Here is a 14,212-nt window from a genome sequence, read left to right on the forward strand (position 1 = left end):
TATTCACTCTCCACATCACCCAAAGTCTGCTGACAGAGCTTGCAGCACACTTCTCGTGTTGAGTGGGACATCTTGTGGTGGAAATTAGAATTTCAGATAAACCCTGAAATGAAAATTAACCGCAAAGTAAAATATTCCAGATATTATTTCCAACATAGTATTAAAGGGGCATGACTATTTAAATGTGCAGCATTCAACGATGGGAATAAATGTGGGTGTCCTCTGTTGGGAAGGGTTGGGGGAATGTTGGGAAATGTAGTTTCAGGGTTATTTAGGCGTTACCATTTCGTAAACATCTAAGGGAGAACACGAATGTCAAACTGGTGGAGAAAACCTCAAACACTAGATATGTGAGAAGGGGATTACACTTTCCTCCAGTTATTTAGATCGCCCCAAATCAAAAGGAACTACGGGGAAAGTCCGTAAAAACGGACTTTACATCCCAGAATGCTTTGCGGGCCGCTAGTGCCCGCTGGCAGTTGTAGTCCACGCATCCGGATCGTTTCCGTGTGTGTATGTACCTTACGTCTGGTGTGAGGTGGAATCTGCTCTGGAAAGACAAACACATGTGAAATTATTGATCAGGTAGGGCAAACGTCTCGATCCGCCGGCTCCCCGCCGATCGAACCCGCCGATCAGAATAGAATGTCAGCTTAGAATTTACGTCGAGTCCGTATTTAGCCCGTTGATCGAGGAGCTACAAACCAGGGTGAGAAACGGCGCCTACATGGCGATGCATTTCCTTTTGTTCCGCTGGCCGCTGGGTGCAGAGATGCCCGTGTGAAATTCTCAGGAATGTTCCTTTTATTTAAAAAAAAAACATAAACATTTGTCGGTGAAGCGATCGGGCGAGCGTCGGCCTCCGGGCTGCGACCCGCAACTGGACTCCATGCGCGGGCACCGCGATCCCGACGACACGTCGACATCCGCTCGGCCGACGGCGGCGAAGTTACACGTTAAAACACCGCCACGGTTCCCCGTGTAAATGTCTAACGCGGAACGCTCGGTGCGGCGTTAGCATCGAGCCGCGTTAGCTCGCGGCGAATGGGCTTGTTTACATCCGGTAACGCGGTGGCGGCTGAGTGAGCTGCCGGGCAGAAGACGTGCTGGATGACCGTAAAACGACTGTGACGCTGTTTGAATGGATTTGTGTCGGAGGTTGGGTGGGGACACGCTTGTCTAACGGAGCTGTCTTGTGTCTTGCAGGTTTGAGTGAATTTATGGAAACATGTCAAAGAAACGGGGCAGGTAGGATCACACTGAATGTTTTGACCCAGATGTGTTGGATGGAGGAGTGCTGGTTATGCACCTAGAACAACACGTGTCTGGTCTGTGACTCACCTTGAAAAATTAACTTCACATGCACTTTAATCCCACTGCGTCTACCCTATAAACTACAATCTCAGACTAGTATCATTTTAACTTGATCAAAGGTGCTTTGTGCTTGCTTATTCCAGCTCTTGAACACCACATTACATGCAGATTGAGTGCAATCAATAGGTTTTTCAGCTGTGTGGAATCTAAAAGTTACCCCATCGTGCTCATGTTAGTGATGGCATGTGTTAAAACACCAATGCATCAGTGGGAAGACGACTGGACTTAAATATGAAAGCATACGACACCCTGGATGTTTGGAAAAAGGTATTTTTTATGTCTGCCACGGTTGAAGCTAACGCACACTTCCTCCGCGTGCATAGGAAGCGCAGCAGCGGAGAGCTGAGTGAGAGCTCGGCGTCGAGCCTGAGCCCGGACCCCGACAACCTGCTGGGCCGACGGATCCAGCACACCTGGAGGGAGAAGGGTAATGTGACCAAGTGGAAAGGCACCGTTCTGGAGCGCCTGACTATGAACAGCTCCCTCTACATGGTCAAATACGATGGCTTTGACTGTGTCTACGGCATTGAGCTCTTCAAAGACAACCGGGTGTCCAACCTGCAGTTGCTGACGGAGAAAGTCGGTGAGTCAGTGACGTGTTGTTATTGTGGCTTACTAAATCATCAAGCTCCTCACTTATATAGGTGAGCAGTCAAATAATTAAGAAAGTGATGAGTTACAACACATTTGGCAATTCAAAACACTACTTGCAGCGTTGTAACATAGTATTTATTAATTTAAAGGCCTATTCAGTCTTCCAGATAACAGGCATTGAGACGTGTCTTCTTCCTGCAGTAAACAATAAGATCAAGGTGCCGCCCGGGGCGGAGGAGCTGGTGGGCCGGGCTGTGGAGCATCTGTTCGAGAAGGAGGGCGGGGAGAAGAACGAGTGGCGAGGCATGGTGCTGTCCCGAGCCCCCATCATGACCCACTGGTACTACATCACTTACGAGAAGGACCCGGTGCTGTATATGTACCAGCTGTGGGACGACTATAAGGACGGAGATCTACGTGTCCTGCCTGAATCGGGTAAAGTGAAAAGAGATTAGTGTTGGTGGTCGTACGCAGCCATCACTGAATGTTTCATATTTCTCTTGGAGAGGTGGGAGGAAGCGGGCGGGACACATTTACATAGTCGGCATTACAAAACGTCTTTCCTATGTTTAAAAAAGCCCCGTTATGACACTAGTACCACATCACAATAGAAACAATGCCACAAATTATAACAGGCAATAAGAAGTGAATAAACAAACTGAGACAAGCATGTTTGTTAGAGGACCTAGTTCGGTTTTAAACTGCTGATACTTAACATCAAGATTTTAAGCTGGATTTTATCTTTTAAACATTTTTATTAGGGTGCTTTTTTATTTACACACTTCGCTAATTCAGTGTGAAGGACTCGCTGAGGACTTGACGGTGGAGGAAAAGGCCACACCATGTGTGTATTTACGTGAACAAACATCTAATGAATATCTATTTCATACACTGTGAGAGTCTTCAGCTTTCTGAATCAAGCCCATCATATCGTTTTTAAAGCTTCATCATGAAATGCTTTAAAGTTATTCACAAAGATGCATTGATAAAGCATTTGTAAGAAAAACAATAACAAAGAAGAATTTTCTTTGCTCCTGTTACGTTGTTCTTATTCCGAATTTCGTTGACTCACCTGACTGTCCATCTGTCTGTCACCCCAGAGAACAAACACCTGCTGCCAGCAGACAGGAAGCCAGGTGAAGAGCCAGAGAGCCTTGTGGGTAAACAGGTGGAGTACGTCACAGATAACGGTCTAAAGAGGACTGGCTTGGTCATCTACCAGGTCCCAGCTAAGCCCACCGTATATTACATCAAATATGACGATGACGTTCACATCCACGTCTATGACCTGGTGAAGACCACCTAGTGCTGACTGTCCCGAATCACCCGCGGCCGACATCTCACCTGTGACCCGACCAGTCGTTACCTGTGAAAGTGTTACGGATTTCAGTGTTCTCCCAGCGGGAGCCACGTGCCGAAGATCAGATGCCTCGTCTTTTATTCCATTCTCACATCACCAGACATTTCGTTTTTTTTATCGCGGCGTTCGAGGCACAATGAGTATGATGTGTTGGTTGCGGTTTGTACACAACACTTTAAAAAAAACAAAAAAACGGCCCCTCCTTCCCGGCTCGGGGGTGACGGTGCTTGCCAGCGGGCGGAACAAACCCACTCTTGCCGCGCCTTTGTACGCAGGGTATTTGCATCGCTGTTTTTCAGCGCTGCGTCTGCCACTTCTCGTAGCTTCCTCTGGGTTGCGTTCTTACAATCTGTTATCTGGTCGCTGTGTTCTTGTCGAGGTCGATGCCCAGAAAGGTCACAAACGTAGCGAAATGAAATGCGGGGCCATGTGGGGGCCGCAGACACACACACACACTCCTAATGAGTCATGGGGATTGTTTTTGCTTGAGTCCATACGTCATGTTTTACGAATATCCTACTCATTGTGCCTTTTTTAAGTTGGTCTTAATGTATGACTTCGGTCGTCTTCAGTGTAAATAAAGCAGGTCTGAGACCGATTCTATAGCCCAGGAGATGAAATGGAACTAGGCTTTTCCTTTGGTTAGAGCAAACTTGTATAGTGCAACTTTCAAACTACCAAATCATACTTTTTGTAAGCAACACATCAAACTAAGAAGAATTCTGCTTCCATTGCTTTTTTTTTTTTTTAGCTCTGTGTTTTACTTGTAGTCCAATTTACTTTTGTTTTGTGCTATTTATTTCCCCTGGAACATCTGGCTGTGCTGCTGGTGACGTTTTTGGCGAAACTTGCCTGCTTTGTGTCACCTGGCGGGCCTCAGTTTGTTGAATATCAAAGTAATATTCATTTTACCGGTGTGCTTATTTCACCCCCACAGTGGACTACCATGTCTGTGTTTAGGCGTCGATGCGACATGAATGTCTAACATCATGGATATCAAACACAGATAATAATGAAAAGTAATTTCATCTTCATCATGTAAATTGCAAGTTTTCTACATTATGATAATATATTAAAAATGTTGATGTTGAGTTGTTTGTGCTACACAATATTTATGTAGTTATTATTGGCGCCAAACATTGTTTCGAGTCTTGAACTGAAGTCATTATTTGCCAAAACAATTATGTGATACAAAATATTGGAGCCTCAAAATATTGTTAATTGTGAAACTGATTGTTTTGTTCTGTATAATTGGCGACATTTTATGAAACAAACAAAGCTGCTTGAAAAATGTTTTTCTGTTGATATTTTCTTTCACTTGCGTCAGTTAGTTTCATCACGGTTGAAAATACAAGCCATTAATTCAGTCAAATGGCTAGCACATTGATCAGGTTAGAATAATTATTTAATGACATTATTTAGCGACACATAAATAAAGCTCATCAAAGCCTCTCATCATATGACCTGCGATTCAATCTATGTGTTGGTGATGAAGTGGCACCATTGAATATTCAGAATGTATGCTTATTTGAATTAAATGTACCTATCTGCGTGTTGACCTTGACTGAACATTTTTTTTATAATTACTGTCTAACGCATTACACCACAAAAGATCTCGCATCACATTTTGATTTGACATTTAGCAACTTAAGCGGTAACTTTACGCCAATTAATTTCTACAGCTCAGTCAGACTTTTGCATTAATTAATGTAAAAGCAAACGTACAGTTCAGTTGCATTTGGAAGACACAGTCAAGTTCCAGTTTGCAGCGCATGTGTACTACAAAATGTATATATATTTTTATATATAATTAAACACTTTAATTTTAATAGTGACTTCAATGTTCGCCAGTGTCACAAAAGCTTTTGCGTGTTCTAAAGATAATACTGGTTTAAAACATGTGATTGCACATAAAATAAGTGTGACAAAAAACAAATGATCTGAGTTTATAGGTTAATTAACTAAATATAGTTTGGACTTAAAATCATCTCTCTGCTTCACTTTTTTGTGCAACTTGTTTTAATTACACTCCTATTAGCTTCTTTAATTAAATGCCAAGAAAATCAGGGGGATATTAACTTACACAGTTGATTATTTATAGTTAGAATCAAGGAAACATCTGTTTAATCATGTAGCAGTATATACACTAAGCTAAATATATACATGAGCCTTATTAAGCGTGCTATTACTGAGAAGATGCGGCGCACACTGACAAAGGCCGCTATAGTTTGAAGTGAACAGCTTTTCTGTGAAAGCAGCAGCTCTGTGTCCTATGTGTTCATTTGTTTTATCAACAAAAAATGCATTAAAACGACCCCGTTTGGATATTCAACGGCCGGCGCTGCCGCGTCGGAGGAGCTGATGTATCGTGGAAGGGTCGATGAGTCAAACGCCAGTGCGGCTGTGATGACGAGCAGACGGGCTCCCCCCCCCCCCCCCCCCCCCCCCCCCCCCCCCGACTCCCGCCTCACCGGACCGCACGTGGCGCCACATGCCGACTACGGACCGCCCCCCCGGGGTGCCGGGGTGCTGCTGCCCGGTGCCGGTACAGACAGCGGGGGAACAGTTGGCGTACCGTCACGCCAGGCTCGGTGCCCGGGTAGTAATGACAACGGGGAGGGAGGGAGGGAGGACGTGCGTTACACGAGGTCTGTGCTCTTGAGAACGTGTCTGGTGCATTTGTCACCTGTTGTGCATTCCCTCCGACACATCCGTTACTATTTTATAGCATTTTCTTTCTTCGGGAAACCACCGGCCTGGACTTATGGCAACCGGCTCCATTGTTCAGGCACGTCTGTGGATGTGAAACCATCTCTTTTCACGAGGCCATAGTAGCTTTGATCAACGGGATAAATAATATACACACGTATGTCCCTGGTTATGGCTGTGATGAATCTGTTATTTGAGGCCCAAAAGTCTGGACGGCGAGGTTACTGAGTGTGTTTCTTGTCCTTTTATCTCTTCATTGCTAGAACAATCTGGTATGGTCAGAAGTACTGCTGACCATCTCAGTGGTTTTTAAAATGATGCAGCTTCTTTAAAGAATTAAGTTCTGTGCTGCTTGAACCAACAATATATCAACCACCTAAAATCTCTTTACCAAACAGACTGAGAGCCATTAGCTCTGTGAAGGACGTAAGACAGAAACATTTACAGAATGAAGGCACCGTATTCACCTCTATATATATATATATATTTATTCAGAATGATATAAATATATATATATATGTATATCTCGTATGAAAAATAAATGTATGAAAGGTTGTTTTTTCCTGCTACATTATTACAGGACCTTCCGCAAAAACCTTGAAACTTTGTATCTGTTCCTTTCGGCCGATAAGCAAATGCACTTGACTCTTTTGTGTTGCTTAGCAACGCAGGCCAGTCCCGAGTTTTTATATATGAAAAACCAGCATGCCGCCAATCTGGAGACCTACAGGGTGCAGTGTGAAGGAGACCAGCCACGACGCATATTTCATTTCACCATGCAACCTTTCCTGAATGAAAAAGGCTGTAATCTGTTATTAACAGGAGATAATGACGTGATTGGTTTGTACACAAGCGGAGATGAAGGTGATTCGTTGTTTAAAATGTACCTGACGGGTTTCATGTCAGCTTTGCGTTTCAACGATAGTAAAGCAGACAGTATTTACCCTGCGTCCGTCAGGTGACCTTTCATGTAAATAAAGGGCCTTTTTCCATTTTCTATTGCTGGACTTTCCAGTCGTTGTGTGTCATTCGTCACACAAATGGGGATCCTGTCGAGTCACTCATGCAGGTATCCTGGGCGGGAGGAGGGGGGGGGGACAGTATATGTGGTGAAGAAAATTAAGTCCATTTATTTTTCATCAAATCTAGATTCACATTTTCTATTTCACAATTACTATGTTGTATATATGTTCAGGCATAACTGAAAGAATTTTGCATGAGGCAGAAGCATCGTGATGTTAATTCCTGTAATTCAATTTCAGTCTGTTCATATTTTTTGGGCCTGATATAAATTTGCTCCTATGTGTGAATACGGCATCAGAGCAGAGTGGTGTGAGCATGGCTCTTAGACTTCTTAGTGAGCAGTGAGTGTAGATGTCTTCATATTTGCTCGGGTCTGTTTACTGATATTAATCAAGGCTCGGAAAAAGGCCGAGCTCTGCATCCACCCTGTGAGCAGACCAGAAACTCTAAATGTGTCATAAAAAGAAAGGAATGTACAACAAGGGGCTGGCGCTGTGCATACGAGACTCACTCCTAATGGGTCCTTAACACTGCCACTATGTTTCACGCTAAATGCTTCCCTCAGAGCAACGTGATAATCCCCGAGCGGGAAGTCAGGTCAGCCTCCCAACGCGCCTTTTAATAATGAGGATGTTTCTCTCTGTGATATCTTCAGCACTGCTGCCAGAAGCACTTTATTCACCTGGTCACTCAAACCTCATGTGGAAGAAACTGCCTCACTATGGTAAGGAAGTGCTGTGCACCGTCCATTACGGAGACCCGCTGAGGTCCACTGAGGGGTTTAGACCACTCGTACTGGTTGACATGTAGTTCTTCCTCTAAGTGCTCAAAGTGTTGGACATAGTAGAGCGTTAAGTAAAGCTTTCTGGAGCAGACCATCTCGTCCAACAGGAGAAATACATTTGAGTGAAGAATGGGGAGCAGTTAGTAAGACACAACATCGGGAGAGACAGCTGTTTTTTTCTTCTTCTTCTTCTTTGGGATTTTCTGAGCGTGTGTGACTTATGTGGTGTTCTCATAATGCTGTGATGTTCATGCTGATGTGAGGAAATTCAGAAATGCACATGACAGTTTTACATCCAGGTTTTATTTAAAAGGCTAAGTCAAATGCAGAATAATTAATAAACAATTACATTATTCTAAGCTGCTGTATGTGATTATTGTGGTTTCTGAGAGTTACGGTTTTGGAGCTGTTTTCATTGTTTGTGAGTGTCTCTGCTTATATGATACGTTTCCAATTTTACAACTGAATCGTATTGCTAAAAAAAAAAACAGGCATGTTGTTGAAGCTGATCAAACGTAAAACTCGTTCATGCCAACATTGAAATGTGAACACATTCTGGATTGAAGAGCCTCGCAGGTTCGAGCTGACGTGGACTGAAGAGCACTGCTTGTGCTGAGAGGTAGACTGGGACTTGTTGTTCTTTGATCAGCTTCACAACAAAATCACTAGTCTTCCACTCAGCACCACCAACAATTATCTAAAGCATCCTCTCCTTTTTGTTTTGAGGTCCAAATTCCCCCCGCTTCAATCTGTATTAAAAGAAAAACAGCTGTAACACAACATGGCATTAAAAAAGCAGAGTTGGTATACTTCCTCCGCGGTTAAAACATGATATATTGATTATACATTGTCCCCTGGAGTCCCAGGGCATGTTCAGGATATGCATGTGTCACAGGTGTTGCTGAGAACACAGCGGCTAGAAGTGCGTTGACAGGTGGTGAACTTCAAATGCCGGAGATGGAAACACGACATGCAATTCCCATTTCTGTGTTTTCCTGAACCCGTTTCTCTCTGAAGCCTGTTGACATTCCATCCCTCCTTTGTTGTCATAATGCCAACCTTTCAGCTCCTCTCAAAAGAGGGAGACGAGAGGAGGAGGGGGAGGAGGAGGGGAGGAACAGAGAGAATCACAGCACAGCACTTAGAATAAACGTTGTTCACCATATGCAGCGAACACAAACCCCAAGCTGTGCACAGTTTGCAATTACTCCCCATTTAGAATGAAAAAAATGGAAATGTGAACGCCAGCCGTCAACTCGGTGAGACGTGTTTGCTTTCCAATAAGTCTTGTTTGGACTGAAAGAGAAAGAGGGAGCGAACGGAGACAGACAGATTGTCCTGCATCTCCAGTATGTTTCTGAGCTGGTAGCTATGCAACAAGACTGGGAGTCAGTGGAAGAGGGGGATGGGAAGATGGGGACAGTTCAGTGAGAGGTGGGAAGGAAGGAATGAAACAAGGAAGGAGGGAAGTGGGGGGCTGGGGGGTGGCTGTTAGTACAAACTAGAAGAAAGAGGATTGCTGAGAGCTTAGACCAAGCTAAAAGGATATAATCAATACTATTTACGAGAGTCGTTTTAACATAGTGTTTAATAAATGACTCTTTTTGCCGTCGCTCTTGCAGGCATCTGCCTCTCGAAAATCGTCCATTTAGTTTCCAAGCAGCGGGGACATCTACATGCTGACCATTAGATTGTGTAAATATTCACAGGACATCGTCCGCCCGGTTTAAAACGTGCACTATACAAAAGCGACCAATGAACAACAGGTATTCCGTCCCGATCGCAGCTCAACAGAAACGATCCCTCGACGTGGGAGCTGTCCGGTGTCTCGGTGCTGAATGACGCCCTACTTCCTCCCGCACGTCCGGCTCTGCTCCTCAGCCTCTCGCCTCGACTCCGGCCCGGAAAAAAAGAAGGAGAAGAAGAAGAAGAAAACATGCCACCTGTTGCTGCACCGAAGTTTTGTCTCAGGAGGCAAAAGACCCCCGATACGCGACACCACTGAATGTGCAGCGACCCCGTTCCTCATCTAAGGTCACATATAACGTTTTCTCTCTCGCCCGCTCTCTCAAATTACGGCGACATGACGGCATGATAAGCATCCCCCCTCCTCCCCCTCCTCCCAGGCGAGGCAGGAAGAGAAGGAAAGGATTGTCATTTCATTTCCACTAGATACCCTCAGGATTTAAACAGCTATTCGTGCTTTCCTTTTTTTTCTTTCACTCTCCCTTTTTTTCTTTTTTTTTCCTTCAACATATTTCAGTTTTTCAAACCTGAAGTGCAATAAAAAAAAAAGAGAGAAGGGTTGTGGAGCAAGACACACACACACACACACACACACACACACACGAACACACATGAACACATGAACATCCTGACGTTGCATCGCTTGATAAAAGCAGCGGGACAACGGCGGTGTGCGTGTGGCGACTCACCGGGCATCGATGAACACAACAGGTGACGCCGACACAACGCACCGGCGGCCGGGCTGCATGAGCGGGCATCGGAGGAGGGTGGTGGAGGCGGGGGAGGTGGTGGTGGTGGGAAGGTGGGGGGGGGGGGGGGGGCGGTTCTGTTGCAATCAGCCTCCCATCCGGGCTTCCACGTACTGGTTGTCGAGATGTTACTGGGTAGGCTGGAGGAAGATGGATCAGCGTGTTTATATACACGTCGGCAGCCCGGAGGAGGAAGGGGGGAGGAGGCGGGACGAGGCGGCGTGACGACCGCGCAGGGAAGCCAATTGACGAGGATTTCTTTTCTCTCCAGCCCGTGTTAAGGGTGCGGCCCAAAGCAGCCGGAAAATTCTATTATACGAAGATTAAATGAATACAACGCGTGCTGTCGATGCAACAACCCCTTGTATTGATGGTGAAATTTATTCCGTTTTCTAACTTTATGTCAGCGCGTAAATTTTCCCTCGCCGAGGAAACATCTCGCGCACACATGCAGAGAAATATAAATTAAATTGAAACGGGTCCCAAGTGTGCAAAATACAGAGCACGAAGGGGTGAGCTCAGATGTGATTGAATTAAACCTGAATTTCGCGGATCAAGAATATGCATCAAATTAATTGGTAAGGGAACAAACAAGAGTGACGTATTACTTACAGTACCTTAAGGGCAATGGGAATTGTAATTGGTAAAATTAATTGCTTTGGAAAAACGTCTGGGCTAAATACAATTTAATGAATGCAATTTAACGTGCGGTTACATTCACACATCGAGTTGTACACGTTTAGTTTGAGCCCAGTGATCTGCCTTCAATGCATTGTTTGTTGTTTGCTTTCAGCTTTTATAAAACACACACACGCAGTAACAGCACTGAGACACAAGACAAGTGGCGAAAACTTTAAACGACCATATAGTCCACAACAAAGCCCTCATGATATCTGGTGAAACAAGCCATCCATAGGATCCACATCCAAACAATACACCTAAGCTGGTTTTGATCTAATGTGTCTTATTATTTTAGACTGTTGTTAGCGTAGGTTGGTATTGTGAGTGATTAAATGGGCATTCTTGTACTTATACTAATTTTTCGGTTCAATTATTAGATTTGTATCTACTGCACTGACTGAGCAGCCTTTTCACAGGCAGCAGAGGTGTCTGAGATCCGTCTGGGCTTCAGCGCTCTTTGCTCTTCTGAATCAGAGGAAAACAATGACCTGCGTGTTTTACAAAGAATTGCTGATTACATTTAAACTGCTTTGGCGTATGCAAGGATCGTATTATCTCCTGATGAGTAAGACGTCACACGTATAGTAATTGTCAACAAGGCATGGTTTATTAAGACGCTTTCTCAGCATTTAGACACTTAGATGACACCTGTCTTATGAATGACACATCTTTCCTTTCGAGAAAAGAAAAAGCCGTTACCATGGAGCCATTGACTTGGAAAAGAATACAAAAGAAACCTGCTATTAGTTCCATGTGAGTCTTAAGATTAGGTGTTTGCCAAGTCGACATTTTAGAGCTCCATCAACTGTTAAGGCTTAAATTCTCTTTACAACCAACGTCATGTGTTTGGAAATGATGCTATCTTAATTTTATAAAATGCAGAGAAAAGAAAGCCACTATTCCTACTTGCACAGAAACAGGACCCATTCCTTATATCTCAGTAATGTTCTTATGTATGTTTATGTCCTCAGCAACACTAACCTGATCTGCTTTACACAACGTAGGGAGAACGTCTGGGGATCGGTGCCTTGTGGAATTTCATTTGGACACATTCAATGTTAATAAACTTTGAATAAACCAGGGAACAGGGGTGAATTTTCAGGGCGTTGCACTCCACAGCATGTGGTCAGGGGCGGGCAGATGCTCATTGACTGCAGTTCACTTTGGCCGCTAGATGCAAGAGAACTTCACCGGCAAATTTCTCTCAAGTGGGGGCTTGTTTTAATTCCGGGCACCGGCCCGTTTCCTACATTGCCTAACAGTTGAGTCTGGACCCGCAGATCCCCGGCTATTGTTCTATTAAATGACTTGAATCCCTCTTATATATTCATGGGCACTGCATTAGTATTACTCAAGTAATTGAGTAGTCAGTTTGCCCAAGCTGATGGGTGCAGAGGGGCTGTTGGGACGAAGGACTATGGTGTCTGTTAATGAATAAGGCGCACGAGTAAACATCACTGTGCGCTGAATAAATGACAAAAAAAAAGGCCTGGGTGTCTGCAGCCGTTAGTTTCACAAAAGCCTTGTTCCTTTGATACCTCACTAGGCAGATTTATCAATACAGCTCAAGAGTCTGGCTTATGGAGGAACCCGGGGGAAGATCCTGCTCTTTGTGTTGTGAGGCTTTAGTTCCGAACATCACACCCCGTGCCTCTTGATAGAAACATCAGGCGGCAGGATTATGCATATTATCAATCCCCCTCTGTCCTATCCTGTGCTTTCAGGGCTTAATGTTAACATCTGCCCACCGAGAGCCACAGATGAGCTGGAAGACCGTGTTGAATGTCTTCCATTCAGATGATTTATCTGAACACTATAATGGACTATGCATGTTATTTAGATGACATTATAATGGCGTCCGGAAAGGGAGTGAAGCTCAGGCTCTGTGACGTTGCGAGGAGCTGAGTCACAGAGAGCTGCATCTTCATCACACTGAAAAATACTGTATAATGGAGACCTTTTGTTTTTTTCAGTCCATCTTATTAATAGCCAGCCAGTGTTTCATATAAGGTCAGATACCTGCAAATTACAGCAAAACCATTAGAGCAGAGGCATTTAAGATGTATTTTTCTTCACACATTTAGACCCTTTAGCTGTTAGACTGATCTACTAATCTAGTAAAACAAATTGTGGAACTGACAATACAGATTAATTAACATAATGATCAAGTCAATGTGCCACATTTAGCCAAACAGACTAGTTTTCACCTGTAGTCCCTGGCCGTTGGATACCACTGAACATACAATACCTCATTAAATTGTGGATTAAATCAACAAGCAGTTTAGTTAGACAACAAGCAGAGGTGAAGGAGTTTTGGGTGACTGTTCATATGAACATTTGCAGGGAACAGGGTGATGTCACAGGATGCTTTTGTTGCCGTTAAAATAAAAAAACAAAAGGAAGATGCCCAACTGAAGAGGCAATGAAACCAGATTGCAATGGGATGTTTAACTTTCTGCATGGCGTGTTGTAAAGACACTCCTGTAGTGTTAAACCCGCTTCCCACCCTCAAGGTGACATGGTTACTGTTGATAGTAAAGGGTGTGGCAGCAGCAGTCTGCTCGTTGCATGGCTCCCTCTGGTGTTAAAAAACCCAGATTATTCTGCACAACGTGTAAAACAAGTGAGTTATTACGCTACGGCTTCCACAAACACTGCAACTCCACGACTACAATGTGTGATGTTATTTACCCGGTCTAAAAAAAGGAAGGGCATAATTCAGATTGGTGACAAATAGATTATTCGACTATTTTCTTCTCATTATATTACCAGTAATGCTTTTTCAATGGTTCATTGATAACCATAATGCTTTTTTCCCCCCAGAAAAGCGCATTACTAAAAGATCTGTGGATATTTTTTTATTCGTCAATCAATATGTGCCATGAACAGTAATTGATGTGCATTTGTTGAGAAGACAAATGCAGATGTGGTTCTAGAATATCTACAGTATACAGAATTTGGAGAAGCTAGTCTCCTTGTTCATGGTAATAAAATAACTCGTCATGCAGTGCAGCACTGTGGATGTGGGTCTTTCATAAGGCTTTATAGTTTGGTTACGCACCAAATACTTGTTTTTCCAATCGATTCATTAATCTTTCATGGGCGCGGTACAATCATACAATATCCCATTTTACTGCACAGCGCAGAACGATTTCACTTCCAAGTTATTATTAAAACAGCAACGACAAATGG

At 43.9% G+C, this 14,212-nt stretch overlaps 1 protein-coding gene across 3 annotated transcripts; it reads left to right on the top strand.

Moving 5' to 3' along the window:
• The first annotated feature begins 360 nt into the window (after window positions 1–360).
• Window positions 361–4,623, top strand: LOC120816152 (spindlin-Z). Of its 3 annotated transcripts, none has more exons than XM_040171548.2 (5): window positions 361–709; window positions 1,207–1,248; window positions 1,698–1,957; window positions 2,170–2,403; window positions 3,069–4,623. In XM_040171548.2, exons 2-5 carry the CDS (start codon window positions 1,229–1,231, stop codon window positions 3,272–3,274), a joined length of 720 nt encoding a protein of 239 aa, XP_040027482.1. In that variant the 5' UTR covers window positions 361–709; window positions 1,207–1,228; the 3' UTR covers window positions 3,275–4,623. The 3 variants fall into 3 exon arrangements, with proteins under 3 accessions (XP_040027482.1, XP_040027481.1, XP_077955138.1); XM_040171547.2 differs by having other exon boundaries at window positions 361–585; XM_078099012.1 differs by lacking the exons at window positions 361–709; window positions 1,207–1,248 and having other exon boundaries at window positions 1,324–1,957.
• Window positions 4,624–14,212: the final 9,589 nt, after the last annotated feature.

Source organism: Gasterosteus aculeatus, chromosome 3, assembly GCF_964276395.1.
Source record: "Gasterosteus aculeatus chromosome 3, fGasAcu3.hap1.1, whole genome shotgun sequence".
NCBI lineage: Eukaryota > Metazoa > Chordata > Actinopteri > Perciformes > Gasterosteidae > Gasterosteus > Gasterosteus aculeatus.

Excerpts from the sequence above, each read along its gene's own strand:
- LOC120816152 (XM_078099012.1), top strand. The coding sequence starts at position 1,606 with ATGAAAGCATACGACACCCTGGATGTTTGGAAAAAGGTATTTTTTATG. Across the intron at positions 1,958-2,169 it reads GTTGCTGACGGAGAAAGTCG|TAAACAATAAGATCAAGGTG; the intron begins GTGAGTCAGTGA and ends TTCTTCCTGCAG. Across the intron at positions 2,404-3,068 it reads ACGTGTCCTGCCTGAATCGG|AGAACAAACACCTGCTGCCA; the intron begins GTAAAGTGAAAA and ends CTGTCACCCCAG.